This window comes from Acartia tonsa, chromosome 2 (assembly GCF_053477335.1).
Source record: "Acartia tonsa isolate MP-2025a chromosome 2, ASM5347733v1, whole genome shotgun sequence".
Taxonomy (NCBI): Eukaryota; Metazoa; Arthropoda; class Copepoda; order Calanoida; family Acartiidae; genus Acartia; species Acartia tonsa.
The window spans coordinates 60,445,059-60,462,373 of record NC_137261.1 but is presented as its reverse complement, the minus strand read 5'-3'; the positions used below and the strand labels follow the sequence as shown (position 1 = coordinate 60,462,373).

The 17,315-nt window shown below is 35.1% G+C and overlaps 2 protein-coding genes across 3 annotated transcripts; both read left to right on the top strand.

The window, feature by feature from the left end:
• Positions 1 to 1,197: 1,197 nt before the first annotated feature.
• LOC145312271 (uncharacterized) lies at positions 1,198 to 9,189 on the top strand. Of its 2 annotated transcripts, XM_080151510.1 has the most exons (5): positions 1,361 to 1,544; positions 6,796 to 6,852; positions 7,841 to 8,001; positions 8,413 to 8,544; positions 9,040 to 9,189. In XM_080151510.1, the coding sequence occupies exons 3-5, from the start codon at positions 7,933 to 7,935 to the stop codon at positions 9,172 to 9,174; spliced, it is 336 nt and encodes a 111-aa protein (XP_080007636.1). In that variant the 5' UTR covers positions 1,361 to 1,544; positions 6,796 to 6,852; positions 7,841 to 7,932; the 3' UTR covers positions 9,175 to 9,189. The 2 variants fall into 2 exon arrangements, with proteins under 2 accessions (XP_080007637.1, XP_080007636.1); XM_080151511.1 differs by lacking the exon at positions 9,040 to 9,189 and having other exon boundaries at positions 1,198 to 1,544.
• Positions 9,190 to 9,967: 778 nt separating this feature from the next.
• On the top strand, positions 9,968 to 16,926 carry LOC145312644 (dolichyl-diphosphooligosaccharide--protein glycosyltransferase 48 kDa subunit-like). The gene is made up of 7 exons (XM_080151905.1): positions 9,968 to 10,042; positions 10,907 to 10,975; positions 11,901 to 11,957; positions 12,347 to 12,426; positions 12,754 to 12,832; positions 14,649 to 14,846; positions 15,394 to 16,926. The coding sequence occupies exons 1-7, from the start codon at positions 9,968 to 9,970 to the stop codon at positions 15,394 to 15,396; spliced, it is 561 nt and encodes a 186-aa protein (XP_080008031.1). The 3' UTR covers positions 15,397 to 16,926.
• The last annotated feature ends 389 nt before the right edge of the window (positions 16,927 to 17,315 follow it).

Here is a 17,315-nt window from a genome sequence, read left to right as displayed (position 1 = left end):
AGATATTTTAATACTAAAGTAACAGGATGTTTGTCTGTCTGTGTGTACCGAAGGATCTCGCTAACCGCTAAACCGATCGGGTTCTCCTTAACAGGGTAGATTCTCATATGTCCTTGGAAGGTTTTTAACTATTTTGGGGGAGGGTACTACCAACCTCCCAAAAGAAATGACAAAAAAATTTAAAATTTTCTTAAAATCTGGGAGACTTCAGCGTCAAATAAGGTGGTATTGTACATAAAAAATTACCTTTAACAAACAAAAACATTTAAAGTGCCACTAGAGGCCTCTAGGGGCGTAGCCGCTAGTCCTATAATATAAAGTACTAAGCTTTTTTGTTTGTAGCGAAGGATCTCGCTTAACACTGAACCGATATGGTTCTCCTTTAGAGGGAAGCTTCTTATAGGCCCTGAGATGGTTTTTGACTATTTTATTTTTATAAATAAGCCTGGGTATGGTTTTAAGCTATTTTTCTCCCCTTCCATATCACTTCGAATATAGAGCCCCTAGGCCCTAGATGCTAGGGGCGCAAACGCTAGTTTTAAGAAAAGTGATTGTTCTCATAATTATTTAATCATATGGTCTTGCCGTCTGTCTGTTTGTAACGATTAGTTTTAGGGTCGGTCCGTCCGTCCGTCCGTACGTCAGTCCGTACGTCCGTCCGTCCGTACATCTGTCCGTACATCCGTCCGTACATCCGTCCGTACGTCCGTCCGTCTGAGATAGATAGCTTTTATTCGTTAATTTAGGCATGTTAGAATTGTCCTATCGATTTCAAACTTTGCATGATGATTCCTGTAGTAGTTAGGTACGATTTAGAAAGCATAGCAACTCTATAATCATTACCAGAATGTCCATACGTCCATTTTAAACATTTTTCTACTTTTTTAATAACAATTTTTTATGTGATCTAATTATCCGTTTGATCTGATTTTTGGTATATTGATTCCTGGGACAACAAAGAACAATACTATAACCGAAGCAACTCTATAATCAAGTCCTAAAAATGGAAGTATGTCCATAAACATTATTCTGTATCAAGCAGTTTTTCAACAAATTTACTTACAATATTGCTTCGACTCTTATACATTTTTATTCTGATTATTCAGTTCTGACATAATAAAAGTGTTAATGTCTGTTTGTCCTACTGTTTCAAAGCTTCTCTTTTATGGATGTTGTCATCCTTGTTTGGTTATATTTAGGGCAAATCCATTACAAAACTTATCTCCACATAATACTCTTTGCCCCTCCAAAACATTTTCAAACGGTTTTAGCCGGTAGTTGCTGGTACTAGAAATCTATAAAATGGTTTTTGGTATCATTTCACATAATTTGAAGCCAAAAAAAACGACTAAACGTCAGAGCTGCCAGCCCTTACTGTTCCAACTTTAATGTTCAATTTATTTTTCCCCCTTATTAGCTTGTTATGCTGCATTTTTTTTCCAAAACTTATTTATCCACTGGCCCAGGGTGGTGGTGGTGGATCCAAGATGGGGGGAGTTGGCGGTAGTAACTCCACTGTCAAGATTATGGTCCTTGGCAACAAGGTGAGTTGAAATAAAATTTTAAATTTATGGTTGTTCTGTTTATAAACTGAATGATTTTTTTTAGATAGATTAATAATAATCAGGGATAGTGATCTGATGCATTATGCACATTGCATATTAGACTATAAAAGTTTTAAAGATTTTTAATGAATATAATAGATTTGAAATCTGCATAAAATTTTAAGGATTTTTTATAAAATTCGTTTTTTATATAATTCTTTATTTAAAGGCGCAAATACGATTTAAGTTAATAAATTTTGACCAATAGGATAGCTGGATTGGAAACTACCTACGCTCTAATTGGTTGAATGATGTACGTCACTTAAGCTTCTCCAATCAGAGCGCAGATAGTTTTCAATCCACCAATCACAGATCTCAAAATTATTTAACTTAATTTGTATTTGCGCCTTTAAATAAAGAATTATATAAAAAACTAATTTCATAAAAAATCCTTAAAATTTTATGCAGATTTCAAATCTATTATATTCATTAAAAATCTTTAAAACTTTTATAGTCTATTGCATATAATAGGATTCTCAAATTATTGTCGGATTAATCCAAAGGGGTAGTTTCACGAAATGCATTTGAACTTAATTTAGTGAACCGCATATTTTTTGCTAGTTAATAGGTTTGTCTATATTTATATGGCATATATTTGAAACAATTTAAATTTTCTACCACGTAGTTTTTAAAATATCAAGACTTGAAAATCGTCTTTTTGTGATATATGCAATTTAACTGACGATTTCCAAGTCTTGATATTTTAAAAACTATGTGGTAGAAAATTTAAATTCTTTCAAATAAATGCCATATAAATGTAGTTTAAACTGTTTTTAAACTATTTTTAAAAGGTATATTAAAAATATACTTTGACATCTGTAGAATCATACTGCAAAGCCAAAAATGAGAACAATTGCGCACATCAATTTTTATTAGGATTTTAAAGTTTATTTTTTACTATGGATTAAATAATTTTTACTGAATCGTGATGTTTCTTCCCTTTGTAGGTAAAATACTCAGCTTTAAGAGTGTCTTGCTTCGTAAATATTGTATGCTAGTATACAGTAAAGTTAGGTCTTTTGATTTTATCTATCAATACTAATTAAAAATTAATTCTTTACAATATATCAATGAATTAACATAAAAATGTTTCATGTTTATTATACATTAAAACACATAAAAATTGGCTGTAAAGGGTTAAATAAATTAAGATGACAACAAATGTTTATGCAATACAACAAATTTATTTTTGTCACATATACAAATATGATATAAAATAAGATTATTCAAACATATTTTTAAAAATATTTTTAAAAAGTATGTATCTTTTATGAGTAGGGTTTTCATTCTTTTCATTTTTATTAAATAAAATTATTTAACTACGTTTGAAATAAGTCACTTTGTGAAAACACTCTTTCGGAAATTCTAATTTCTAATTGGTTTAAATTCAGCATTATGTTTTTTATTGTATTATGTCAGATTTTTCAATGAAATTAATTGTTTTAGAAAAAAATTATTTCCATTGAACAGAGTAATGTTTTTTTTATTGTATCAGTATAAAGTGAATTATATAAAATTGTTCACTAAGTTACAATATTACACGAAGTAAAAAAAGACCCTTTGATCTGGTAAAAATGACCAGAGCAACAGTAAAAATTAATTTTTAAATCCCCCAAAAAAAGTTTATTGGGGACTTAATTCAAATTTGGGCTCTGCAGTCTGATTCTATAGGTGTCCTAGTATATTTTTGACCCCCCATTCAAAAATAGTTTAAAAACAGTTTAACCAATTAACCAGGAAAAAAATATGCAGTTCAATAAATAAGTTCAAACGCCTTTTGTGAAACTATCCCTTTGTTGAAAAACTGCTTGATACAGGATAATGTTTATGGACATACTTACATTTTTAGGACTTGATTATAGAGTTGGTTTGCTTCTTTGTTGTTACAGGATCAGTAAACAAAAAATCAGAACAATTGGACAATCATATCACATAAAAATTTGTTGTTAAAAAATTAAAAAGTCAACATGTTTAAAATGGACTTACTGACATTATGGTAATGATTATAGAGTTGCTACGCTTTCTAAGTCATACCTAACTACTACAGGAATCACCATGCAAAGTTTGAAATCGATAGGATAATTCTAACATGCCTAAAGATTAACGAAAAAAGCTATCCATCTCAGACGTACGGACGGACCAACCCTAAGGGGGGGGTTTTTAATGCAACCATCTCGTAATCAGTGAGCAAATGGCACTTAGAATTCGAATTTCGAGCTGAAATTTTGCATGGGTAATCCTTGGTAGGTCTATTTTCCCTAAATCGAACAAAAAGTTGGAAAAGTAACGGCTGGCGGCTGCAGCTCAGCCGTTTAGCCGTTTTTGGCCTATTTTTAGGACAAATTCATCATTAATTACGTAGGAATCAACTTTTTGAAACATATTTCTGGTTTAATTCATGTTAAATGATAACAATAACCATTTTTTAAATTTCTAGTACCAGCTGCTAAACGGCTAGAATCGGCTGAAAACGGCTGGGAGCGGCCAAGATTATGAAGAGTAGATAGGGCTTGTGACATGTCTAGGGGTAGGTTTTTATGGGCGCTGAGCTCAAAAATACTACTAAAAATAGTGACGGCCAATCCATATGGCAGCTGGGTACCAGCTGCAGTTCAGCTGCGAGCGGCCAGGAGTAGAATGAGTAGATAGGGCTTGTGACGTGTTAAGGGGTAGGTTTTTATGGGTGCTGAGCTCAAAAATGCTACCAAAAATAGTGGCGGCCCATCCATGTGGCAGCTGGGTAACGGCGGCAGCTCAGCTGGGAGAGGCCAAAAGTAGAATGAGTACATAGGGCATGTGACATGTCCAGGGTTAGGTTTTTATGGGTGCTGAGCTCAAAAATACTACCAAAAATAGTTATGGCCAATCCCTATGGCAGTTAAGTAATAGCTGCTGCGAGCGGCTAAGAGTAGAATGATTAGATAGGGCTTGTGACGTGTCTAGAGGTAGGTTTTTATGGGTGCTGAGCTCAAAAATGGTACCAAAAATAGTGGTAGCCCATCCATATGGCAGCTTGGTAACAGCTGCTGCTCAGCTGCTAGCGGTCAAGAGTAGAATGAGTAGATGGGGCTTATGACGTGTCTAGGGGTAGGTTTTTATGGGTGCTGAGCTCAAAAATGCTACCAAAAATATTGGCGGTCCATCCATATGGCAGCTGGGTAACGGCTGCAGCTCAGCTGTGAGAGGCCAAGAGTAGAATGAGTAGATAGGGCTTATGACGTGTCTAGGGGTAGGTTTTAATGGGTGCTGAGCTCAAAAATGATACCAAAAATAGTGGTGGCCAATCTATATGGCATCTGAGCAACAGCTGCAGCTCAGATGGGAGCGGCCAAGAGTAAAATGAGTACATAGGGCTTGTGACGTGTCTTGGGGTAAGTTTTTATGGGTACTGAACTCAAAAATGCTCCCAAAAATAGTGGCGACCCATCCATATGGCAGCTGGGTAACGGCTGCAGCTCAGCTGGGGGAGGCTAAGAGTAGAATGAGTAGATAGGGCTTGTGGGCTGTAGCTGTCACCCAGCTGCCATATGGATGAGCCGCCACTATTATTGGTAGTATTTTTGAGCTCAGCACTCATAAATACCTACCCCTGGACACGTCACAAGCCCTATGTACTCATTCTACTTTCGGCCGCTCCCAGCTGAGCTGCCGCTGTTACCAAGCTGCCACATGGATGGGTCACCACTATTTTTGGTAGCATTTTGAGATCAGCACTCATAAAAACCTACCCTAAGACACATCACAAGCCCTATCTACTCATTCTACTCTTGGCCGCTCCTAGCTGAGCTGTAGCTGTTACTCAGCTGCCATATATGGATTGGTCGCCACTATTTTTAGTAGCATATTTGAGCTCAACACCCATAAAAACCTACCCCAAGACACGTCACAAGCTCTATCTACTCATTATACTCTTGGTAACGCGCAGCTGAGCTGCAGCTGTTACCCAGCTGCAATGTGGATGGGTCGCCACTATTTTTGGTACCATTTTTGAGCTCAGCACCCAAGAAAACCTACCCCTAGACACATCACAAGCCTTATCTACTCATACTACTCTTGGCCTCTCATAGCTGGGCTGCAGCTGTTACTCAGCTGCCATATGGATGGGTCGCCACTATTTTTGGTAGCATTTTTTAGCTCAGCACCCATGAAAACCTACCCCTAGACATGTCACATGCCCTATGTACTCATTCTACTCTTGGCCTCTACCAGCTTAGCTTCGGCCGTTACCCAGCTGCCATATGGATGGGCTGCCACTATTTTTGGTACCATTTTTGAGCTCAGCACCCATAAAAACCTACCTATAGACACGTCACAAGCCCTATCTAATCATTCTACTCTTAGCCGATCGCAGCTGAGCAGCAGCTATTACTTAACTGCCATAAGGATTGGCCGAAACTATTTTTAGAAGCATTTTTGAGTTCAGCACCCATAAAAACCTAATCCTGGACATGTCACATGCCTCATGTACTCATTCTACTCTTGGCCTATCTCGTCTGAGCTGCGGCCGTTACCCAGCTGAGCTGCGTCCATTACCCAGCTGCCATGTGGATGGGCCTCCACTATTTTTGTTAGCATTTTTGAGCTCAGCACCTATAAAAACCTACCCCTAGACACGTCACAAGCCCTATCTACTCATTCTACTCTTGGCCGCTCGCAGCTGAGCTGCAGCTGTTACCCAGCTGCTATATGGATTGGCCGTCACTATTTTTAGTAGCATTTTTGAGCTCAGCACCCATAGAAACCTACCTCTAGACATGTCACAAGCCCTATCTACCCTTTATACTCTTGGTGGCCCCCAGCCGTTTTCAGCCGGTTCTAGCCGTTTAGCAGCTGGTACTAAAAATTTTTAAAAATGGTTATTGTTATCATTTAACATGAATCAAACCAGAAATATGTTTCAAAAAGTTGATTCCCACGTAATTAATGATGAATTTGCCCTAAAAATAGGCAAAAAACGGCTAAACGGCTGAGCTGCCAGCCGCCAGCCGTTACTTTTCCAACTTTTTGTTCGATTTAGGGAAAATAGACCTATCAAGGATTACTCATGCAAAATTTCAGATCGAAATTCGAATTCTAAGTGCCATTTGCTCACTGATTAAGAGATGGTTGCATTAAAAACCCCCCCCCTTATAGAAAAGCTTCACTTTTATAAAGTGTTAGGCAAGGCTCTTCATTAAATTTTTTGTTCCAGGATCGGCCCGGCAGCTCACAGGACTCTAGAAGGGATGATAGGAAATCCATTGAAAAGGTATTTAATATTTTCATTTGAAACCAGTGGATTAGAAACGGTTCTCATCAATACTAAAATTATATCCAGTTTTCTACGAATAATGTAAATGTACAATCATAAGATTAAAATAATTTTTTTTGTCCATGCCTCCGTTGGGGCTAAAAAAGGTTTTAAAGGAAGCCTGCAAGAAATACCACACTTTAACTGCTGAAAGATTGCCACAATTAGACCAAATACCCCAAATTTGAAGCCTTCAGCTTCTATAACAAAAAAGTTCTAGGCATTTTAAAATGACATTTTATGTACAATCAAAATTTTGAAAGAATTGCAATGCTCATGTTGAAAACTTTGAAATTAAACTACGTGGCCTAGAAACAAAATTATAAGCTTATTTTTGTCATAAATTTAGGTTTCCAGTAACTAATTATATTTTTACAATAAAAATACCCATTTTTATAGTCAAAATCATTAAAAAAATTAAGTTTTACTTGCGTTGTACCGAATGTACTGTAGCCAATCAGAAGGCTGAATCAGCTTAACAACCAATCACAGCTAAGCTTGTATTAGTTTACCCCTTTGTTTCCGTATAATTTTCGTTTAAAAATGTAATTTAAATCGAATTTTTTTCATAGATTTGACTATGAAATGTGGTGTTTTTATTGTAAAACTGTAATCGGTTACAGGCAATCTAAGTTTCTGACAAAGATAAGGTTATAATTTTGTGTCTAGGCGACGTAATTTAATATTGTTTTTTCTTTTATGAGCATTGGCAATCTTTCAAAAATTCCATTGTACATAAAATGCTATTTTGAAATGCCTAGAGCTTTTTTGTTATTGAAGCTTAAGGCTTTAAATTTGGGGTATTGGGTCTTCTTGTGGCAGTCTTTCAGCAGTTAAAGCGTGTTATTTCTTGCAGGCTTCCTTTAATTTTATAATTGTACATTTATCTCTGCGGAAAGCTGTTTATAATACAATTTGATAAATAACTATTTATTCAATACTTCAGGTATTTCCCCTGCCCCCGCAAGACCACGACTGCCAGAAGTCTGACGGTGACAGCAACCAGTCCCCGGGCACAACTACAACGGTCCAGACTCCATGAGAGGTATCACAGACGGCCTACCCCAGAGGGAGGGGGGTAGACGCAAACAACAGGATAAAACGAAGGTAGCAATTCATCCTATTGCATAAAGTATTAGGTTTTTTTGTCTTTTGCCTAAGATATCAATAACTTCTGAACAGATTTAGTTTTCCATTCAAGGGAAGCTTCTCTAAGGTCTCGGGATGGTTTTAGGCTATTAGAGATTTAAGTTTGGTTTCCTTTCACTTTTCAAATATTGAGCCCATAGATGCTAGTGGTGCTGCCGCTAGTATGAAAAAAACCCCACTCCCCTCTAATAAGTTTGAGGCTAAAAATGCTGGGTTTTAAATTTTCTCACAACATGACAAACAAAAGCACATGTATAATAAAATTATTGGTCGACAGATTTGGACACAATATATTTGGAACTAAACATCATAATTCAAGAAAAGTACCAAAATTTTTTGTAGTAATATTTTCATATCGAATATGTTTAGGAGATTTCTGAGCTTAAAAGTGATTTCAAACTGAAAACTTCGGATAAAAATGCGCCGCCAATTTTATCGCCTTCCAACGCTCCCCCGACGGTCAGCATAAACGCCTCACCGGCAATGGGCAATGACCAACAGGTAAAGTTTTTATTTCTAGAGTTGCCACATCATTTATTCTTTCTTCCTTACAATTCAGAATTTTACCGAATCAAACATCAATATAGAGTTTGATTCGGTAAATATGTACTTCAGAGGTGTATATTCTGCACAAGATTTATTTTTCCCTGCTGCAAAATATTTGATTATTTTCCCTCCTATTCCCCCCCCCCCCCCCAAGGAGGGGGAAAAAAGAAATATTTCTAGTACTCTTTATATTATCCATTTTCCCCCCCTCTTATTTGTTTTTCTTGTTTTTTCCCATCATGAAGGGTTAATAAAAATGGAAAAATGTTTTCATGACTGCTTATTTCTTCTGTATGCCCCCCTTCAACATATTTTTTATTTCCTTCCCCCCTCCCTTTTTATCAGGATCAAATTTCATTTGCAGAATATACACCCCTGAAAATATATTAAAGTGAGGATCACTGTTTTTGCTGCATTTCACCATATTATTTATTTTAATTGCCTATCTAGGACAGCGGACGGCAGTCTGGCAGCCGTCCTCATGACCAGCGGCCGTCCATCAGTCCCAGAGATTCCACTGGACCTACCCCTAATCAGCATGACAGGAATGGGTTTCATACATTTGATTTAATGATTCAGCAATAATCTTTGAATTATGATATGTTCAAATGTACCAAATTCTGTTTTTTTAAAATACCTATTGCTCATAGGCGTCCAAGGGGGGGGGGTAATGGGGCGATTACACCCCCAAACGATTTTGGGGGTGCCGTAGGCACCCCCAACCATTTAGGAGGGGGTATTTACCCCCCCCCAAACAATTTTGGGGGGGTAAATACCCCCCCCCAAAATAAAAAATCTCTAATAAAAAAAATTTTTGCGCGCTTCGCGCGCATTTTTAATACTATATATTTAATAAAATTTTAATTACCCCCCCCAAAAATTTTACCCAGGGGTAAATTTTTAGGGGGGTAAACTAAATTTACCCCTGCCAACAGATTTCAGGGGGGGTAATTACCCCCCCAAGCAAATTTTACCCCCAGGGTAAAAATTTTGGGGGGAGTAAAAAAAAATTTGCGGCACGCTTCGCGCGCCATTTTACCCCCCCCTAAATTTTTTTACCCCCCCAAAAATAAAAAGCTTGGACGCCCCTGCTATTGCTAACCCCTGCGGGGCCAATAGATCCAGTGCCCTAAAGCATTAGAAGAAAATTATTGGCCCCCACCCCCTGCTTTTAATTTATTTCATACACAATAGGATGGGAGTAAATTTGAACTAAACATTATACAAGGTACTTTGAGAAAAAGATTAAGCGACATTTCTTTAATTATAGATAGGTATGATTTACACAAAATTGCTCATGAAATAAAAATGTTTGAAAATCACAAATGAATACAGGAACAGTCCCCATAATAGCGTGGCTACCGGCCCGCCCCCAGGAATGGGAGGACCCCCCACGGATGGCGGAGAAATGGGTGGAGCAACCACACCAAAACCACTTTCTACCCGAAACCAGGTAAAAAATCTCAATATGAAAATGTAAATCAAAACTAGAGAGTAAAACACTAGAGGGGGAAGGGGTTAGATAACTGTTATGTTCCCATCCCAAGAGCCTTGTGTCAACCTACAATTGGGTCTTTAAAAATCAACCAATATTGTCGGGAATATTAACACAGCCAAGTAACAGAAAAAATAATTTGCTAGCAGACAAAAAGGTTCTTGGAAAAGGGGGGCAGGTAGTTATCTGTATACATCTATACTTACTATAGATCTTTTTATCAAAACTAAACATTGAATCACTTCATTATGCAATTTACATTTTGCTAAATTTGTCTATGGTAGTCCATAAGTGTACAGCTTTACAGTACATTGTTTCTACTTGTTAAAGCAACACATATGATAAAACAAAAAGATTCTGTTTAGAGTAAAATGCTTATGTATCAATCAAAAATTATATTTTTTGATTTTGTACTTCATTTTGCAAATCCAAAGAAAATCAATGGGAAAACATTTATTTTGCAATTTTCTCCTCTTTTAAACATTGATTCTGATAAAATAACAATTTCTTAAACTGTTTTTAACCTATTTGCAAATGGGGTGTCATAAATATACTAGGACACCTATAGAATCAGACTGCAGAGCCAAAATTTGAATTAAGTCCCCAATAAACTTTTTTTGGGGGATTTAAAAATTAATTTTTAATGTTGCTCTGGTCATTTTGACTAGAGCAAAAGGTCTTTTTTACTCGGGGTATTATTGTGGCTTTTAGAACAATTTATATAATTAAATTTTAAATTTCGCCACCCCCCCCCCCCACCCCTAACCTTTTTTTCAGGTGGTCTAGAACATTTTATGTTTCATTAATCTGTGTTATTTTAAGGTAAAGAAGCCCTGGTCTCATTGTAAAAAGGAGTTTGCTACGTCTTATCTTAGTGTGCATATCAGACAGGTTAGTTCACTTTCATTTGGGAGGAAGGGACTAAGTTTGATCAAATAAAAACTTTGGGAACTTAAATGAACTTTTGATTGGGTAGTACAAACTAGCAATGTTAAAACTTTTCAACAAAATATTTTAATCTTTAGAAAGGGTTGTTTTGTTGATCATAATTATTTCTTTCTCAAATGTTACAATCAATTCGATAATGACATAATTTTTATGCTTTAAAAGATATGAGATGAAAATAATTTTCCTTCTGATAAAGAGTATAAAAATTTAGAATGACAAAACCAATATAAATTGATATTTCATAAATATAAATCTTGTAGAATACTTTTATGGTCTTAACCTTTCTTCTTAAAAGCAAAGCTTTTCTAAGATAAGTTTTGCGACAAATTACTTTGGTACAATTTTGTTTTGACTTATGAATAAACTTTTTTTGGCCGATACAATAGAAGACAGTTAGGCAAGCCTTCCATGTGTAATACATTTGAAAGGTTTAAAGGTAATTTATCTTGTCATTTGTCTAAAAGTTAAATCTGATTTCAAGTAGCAGCGCTACTCTTTAATTGGTACTCACTATTGTGTTGTCTTCACAAGTGTGTGTTATTAGATTTTATTTTTAGTAGCGAAGCTACTCTATAATTTTTATAAACCAAAACTTTTAAAATCTCTACCTAACCTTAGCTTATCCAAAAGAGGATTTGTGTCTAACAAGTCTCCAGATACTAATGCTACAACAATATTTCTAGTGTTTTTGGCCAATATATTGAAAGATTAGATGTGAAATTGTTTGAGAATATTTTTTCTTGTGAAATTTCAAAGTTAAAGGACGATTCTAACATGATTTAATTCACTAACGCTTATTCTATGCATGTATCAAGGTATACCTATATAGAAAAAGATTTGCCTAAAAATTATAAATTAATATTTTCAGGCTCACTTGAGTTCTTCTCTGACGAGTTTTTCCAGGCTGAGATTCAAACTGGAAATGGTAAACCTGTTCCAAGCGGAAACTTTGAACTTGCTGAGGCCCTCAGCTTGTGGTGCTTGAGGGAATAAGAAGTTAAAATCAACATTCACAAGTTTTGATAGGTTTATGTTTTTAAGTATAAGTGAAAATAAAGAAAGATGTATCATATGACTACAAATAAAGTGGACTGAAAGATAAATAGATACCTAAAATGTGGGTAAAGTAATTTTCAACCTAATTTTTTAACCATCATTTATTGAATTTTAAACATGTAGGCGACCAAAAGTTTAATTCTTTTAAGGTCTTAAGTATACTTTTAATCTAAAGTGTTTTTATCATTGAACCCCCCTTTCCCTTACTCTTTCGATAAAACGGTATAATAATGAAATTAATGTTTTTTTCTTATTCAGGAGCGTGGAGTTCTCCGTGTGGATGGAATCCAACATTCTAAGCTTGGTGAAGGAAGTGCCCCTGAGTTCTATACTATCAGGTTTGTCACTTATTTATAAGCACATTTTAACAATTTGTTACCTACCTCTACGTAATGGATACTTAATTACTTGGATTTTACACCAGATTTTAATGTTCTCCAATTGAGTGAAACTTGTAGCGGGCTAATTAACGATTCCGACCTTCCTCTTCCTTTTTTCTTCCCCTCCCATCCTATTGAATAGACGAACTGACCAATAACCGATTCCTTTAGCAAACTAATTTGATGACAATTTTTCCATTTTTATAAGCTTTCCCAGAACATATAAGAAGCCACACTGTAAAGGAGAAACATATCTACACACCCACAAAATTTTTATTTCCTTAGGGAGATGGTTCAGTTCTATATTGACGTGAAAGAGAAGGTGAATGGAGAATGGGTACCCTACCAGGCCACGGATATGCAGGTCAATATTTTATTTTTCATACTTCCGAATTTTTTTAGTGTTTATAATCTTAAACTAAATTTACAAATTGAGCTTAAGTACCTACCTAGGTACTTTCCAAGTTCGTTTGCTTAAACACCTACATCTTAATTGGTTTGTACAAATAGTATTGTCATAACTTTTCAACCAACTTTTGAAGGATAATTTTATATTGTTTATCATGATTGAGGATGCACATCAATAATTTATTTTCCATTATCTTTTCCTTGAAGATCCCAGAATTGTGATCATACTCTTAATTTCAGGTTGAGTTTGTTAGGATTGACCCCTTTGTTCGCGCTAACAGGCAAGTGAGCAAGGGAGGTCTCATCTATTTACTCCAAGACAAGGATCTAATAATATTTTAAAGCAAATTTTACATAAAAAACGTAAAAAAAAATCTGAAGTAAGGGGGGGGGGGGTTTAATGGAACCATCTCGTTTAAATAATTCTTGATAGGGTAGTACAAAATAGCAGCGTGTGCAAGCTGTAAATCAATAAATAAAAGGCGTATATCAATTAATCCTTTATTGTCTTATCCCTTAGGATCCCTGATTATGATAATAGGATATAAGTGGATATTATGACAGGAGAAAATTAGTTTGCTAACATGAACATCTTTTATTAGTAAGTTCGTTCATCCAGTGGGATGGGATGGGATTTTATTTTAGCCAGCTACAATTTTAACTTTATTAGTTCATTTATCCAGTTGGAGGGGAGGAATGGGGAGAATTGTTATTTAATCCAGCTACAAGTTTTACTTTATTAGTTAATTTTTCCAGTTGGAGGGGAGGGGATGGGGAGAATTGTTATTTCAGCCAGCTACAAGTTTCACTTTATATAAAAGTAACAGGGTAAATGACTGTCTGTGTATATATATATAAAAGTTTGGGTACCAGTAAAAATCAGTAAGAAATAGGGGACAATGGGCTGTTTATTACACTAGTCCCCGAAGTTTTCATATTCGTTGACTTAAAAACTTTGAGGATGTTAGTCAATTTGATTAATTGATTCATTAAGTTGAGTGATCAAACATTTTAACAAGTAATTTTAATCTAAAGAAGGGGAAATTTTGAGTATCATTATAATATTATTGGGGTTGTACATCAATTTTTCTTCCATTGTCTCATCCCTCTAGATACCTGTTAATTCACTCTCCAAAAATTTCCGTCGAAAGTTTAAAAGAAATTAAAACTGTAAGTGGATGGGGGTAAATATTCTTTCTCTCTCCCCCCTTTGTTATACCATGAAACAAGAAAACGTAATTATAAAATATTGGGGACTAGTGTAATAAACAGCCTAATGACCTAATATTTTTTTTTTGGGGGGGGGGGGCGGGTCCTAGGGGCGCTTTCTCTTTCCTTTCTACTTTCTTTTCCCTCCCCTAAAAAAAGAACCTTAGGTCCTTAGATGCTATCCTGTAAAAGAGAACCATATCAGTTCAGGGGTTAGCGAGATCCTTTGGTATAATCAGACAGACATCTTGTTACTTTATTATAAGGATATGATTTAAGGTTGAGGAAGGAGATGGTATATCCGCTGGATTAGAACCAGTTTTCAGTCATACTATCTGCATAATATCCGAGGAAAGCTGTCTATAATACGTTGATATAAATAATATATAAAACTTAGGGATCTAAAAGGGATAAGACAATGACGGATAAATTGATGTACATCCCAAATGTTAAGACACAAAATTAACACTTTTATAGAATACAATTATTGGTTGAAACGTTTAAAAACTCTACTTAATGAACCAACCAATCAAAATTCATTAATAGTTAATATATTTTTTCAGAAAAGCCAACCAGAGGCCGTGGGAGTGTCCTACAACTGCGCATGTTGTAGCGGTCATGGTGGTAACGGCGGAGGCGGCAGTGTAACATTCAACGCCGCATTTAGAAGCCGTTTTTGTGACATGCAGTACGCTGGAAAAAATGCGGAAGTGTTTAGTAACCGGACAACAGTTAAAAACACCGCCGTCGATAAGGGGGAGGGGGGTTAATGCAACCATCTCGTAATCAGTGAGCAAATGGTACTTAGAATTCGAATTTCGATCTCAACTTTTGTATGAGTAAATCCTTGATAGGTCTATTTTCCCTAAATCGAACAAAAAGTTGGAAAAGTAACGGCTAACAGCTTGCGGATAGCCGTTTTGCCATTTTTTGGATATCTATATTGCAACCTATCTCCACATAATACTCTTTTCCACTCCAAAACGCTATTAAACGGTTCTAGACGGTAGCTGTTGGTACTAGAAGTTTTAAAAATGGTTATTGCTATCATTTAACATGAATTAAACCAAAAATATGTTTAAAAAGTTGATTCCTACATAATTGATGATGGATTTACCCTGAAAATACGCAAAAAAACGACTGAACGGCTGAGCCGCCAGCCGTTACTTTTCCAACTTTTTGTTCGATTTAGGAAAAAATATACCTACCAAGGATTACTCATGCAAAAGTTCAGATCGAAATTCGAATTCTAAGTGCCATTTGCTCACTGATTACGAGATGGTTGCATTAACCCCCCCCCCCCCCTTATGAAATTTTAATGAACCTGGTCCAATCCGTTAAAGTCACACCACAAAACTCATGTATAGAATATCAACTATATAAATGATTAATTATCACAAAAACAAAAAAGAGTAACCTTACTTGATAAAATTAATTTTAGAACTTTTAGATTATATACCAGTTTGTTTGAAATAATTGCTAGTCTAAAAATATAAATTATGCATATCTTTTTGGTTTTTTTTGTACAATTTCAATTGTTTGTTTAAAAAAGTGGAATGGAAATATCATTTTACCCTTATTTTCATATGAAAAGAGTTAATTTTTGATGTTTTACATAATGAAATAGTTGTTTATATAAATGTTAAAAAAACAGTCAAACCTTTTTTACTATTTGTCTCAAGGTATGTAAACATTGCATTTACTTTTTTAAAAGCGAAGCTTTTCTATAATTAGGGTCGGTCCGTCCGTACGTCCGTCCGTCCGTCCGTCACGGATAGCTTTTTTCGTTAATTTAGACATGTTAGAATTGTCCTATCGATTTCAAATTTTGTATGGTGATTCCTTTAGTAGTTAGGTACGATTTAGAAAGCGTAGCAACTCTATAATCATTACCAAAATGTCCTTACGTCCATTTTAAACATGTTGATTTTTTTACTTTTTTAAATAGCTTTTTTCGTTAATTTAGGCATGTTAGAATTGTCCTATCGATTTCAAATTTTGCATGGTGATTCCTGTAATAGTTAGGTACGAGTTAAAAGCGTAGCAACTCTATAATCATTACCAGAATGTCCGTAGGTCCATTTTAAACATGTTGATTTTTTTTACATTTTTAACAACAAATTTGTATGTGACCTAATTATCCGATTGGTCTGATTTTTGGTATACTGATTCCTGGAACAACAAAGTACAATATTATAAGCGAAGCAACTCTATAATCAAGTCCTAAAAATGTAAGTATGTCCATATTCATTATCCTGTATCAAGCAAATTTACTTACAATTTTGCTTTGACTCTTATACATTCGCATTCTGATTATTCAGTTCTGACATTATACAAGTGTTAATGTCCGTTTGTCCTACCGTTTCAGAGCTTCGCTTTTATGGATGTTGTCATCCTTGTTTACATAAAAACTAATTAGAAAACATGGACAAATCAAACTTTTCATTTTAAAAAACTAAAGAAAAGTTCCCAAAGATGAAAACAAAAAATATACCTTACATAATCAAAAGCTTTACTTTTTTATCCCTTTTTTATTTAATTTTCAAAATCTAGTTAATGTTGTTTATAATTGTTTTTTTTTTATTGTGATAAAGTATAAAATGTTGTATTTTTTGTATATTAATAGTCATATATTGCATCGTTTTATAGTCAGCTTTCTGTAGATAATGAAAATTAAAAGCTTAAAATCAGTTTTGTTATACCTGCCGTTTAGAGCTTCGATTTTATGGATGTTGTCATCCTTGTTTTCACCATGATTTGTGAAATTATATAGCCTTTTTTAAAGTTTGTAGTTGTTATGTATATACAATTATTTATGTTTAATAAAAATTAAAACTGTTATTTTTTTTCTGTTTTAAGACTTTTGAAAAACTATTTGGTAGACCCGGTCGACCGATACACATTGCCCATAACTAAGAATATTTAGACAGTTTAGGCTTTTAGGTAACGTTAGTTTATAAAGGTTATAATTGACCCGCAGAGTTAAGCTCCTCGATTAGGTAATTAAAGGGGTAGAAGTGCCTTGGAGAGTTAGCCACCTATGGGTGGCTATAAATAGGTGAAAAATGTCAAATTAATGGGCATTCGGGGAAATGCAATTAAATCAACTAGATCCAGAAAGTCTAGTGCAGATAATATCCTCTAAAAATTTAAGATGCCGTCATAGCCATGGGACGCAGTTTTTATTTCAATACTGTTTCCATGCTTTTCTGAACACGAATAAAATATAA

Excerpts from the sequence above, each read along its gene's own strand:
- LOC145312271 (XM_080151510.1), top strand. The coding sequence starts at position 7,933 with ATGAGAGGTATCACAGACGGCCTACCCCAGAGGGAGGGGGGTAGACGC. Across the intron at positions 8,002-8,412 it reads AACAACAGGATAAAACGAAG|GAGATTTCTGAGCTTAAAAG; the intron begins GTAGCAATTCAT and ends GAATATGTTTAG. Across the intron at positions 8,545-9,039 it reads CAATGGGCAATGACCAACAG|GACAGCGGACGGCAGTCTGG; the intron begins GTAAAGTTTTTA and ends TTGCCTATCTAG.
- LOC145312644 (XM_080151905.1), top strand. The coding sequence starts at position 9,968 with ATGGGAGGACCCCCCACGGATGGCGGAGAAATGGGTGGAGCAACCACA. Across the intron at positions 10,976-11,900 it reads TTAGTGTGCATATCAGACAG|GCTCACTTGAGTTCTTCTCT; the intron begins GTTAGTTCACTT and ends TAATATTTTCAG. Across the intron at positions 11,958-12,346 it reads TGAGATTCAAACTGGAAATG|GAGCGTGGAGTTCTCCGTGT; the intron begins GTAAACCTGTTC and ends TTTCTTATTCAG.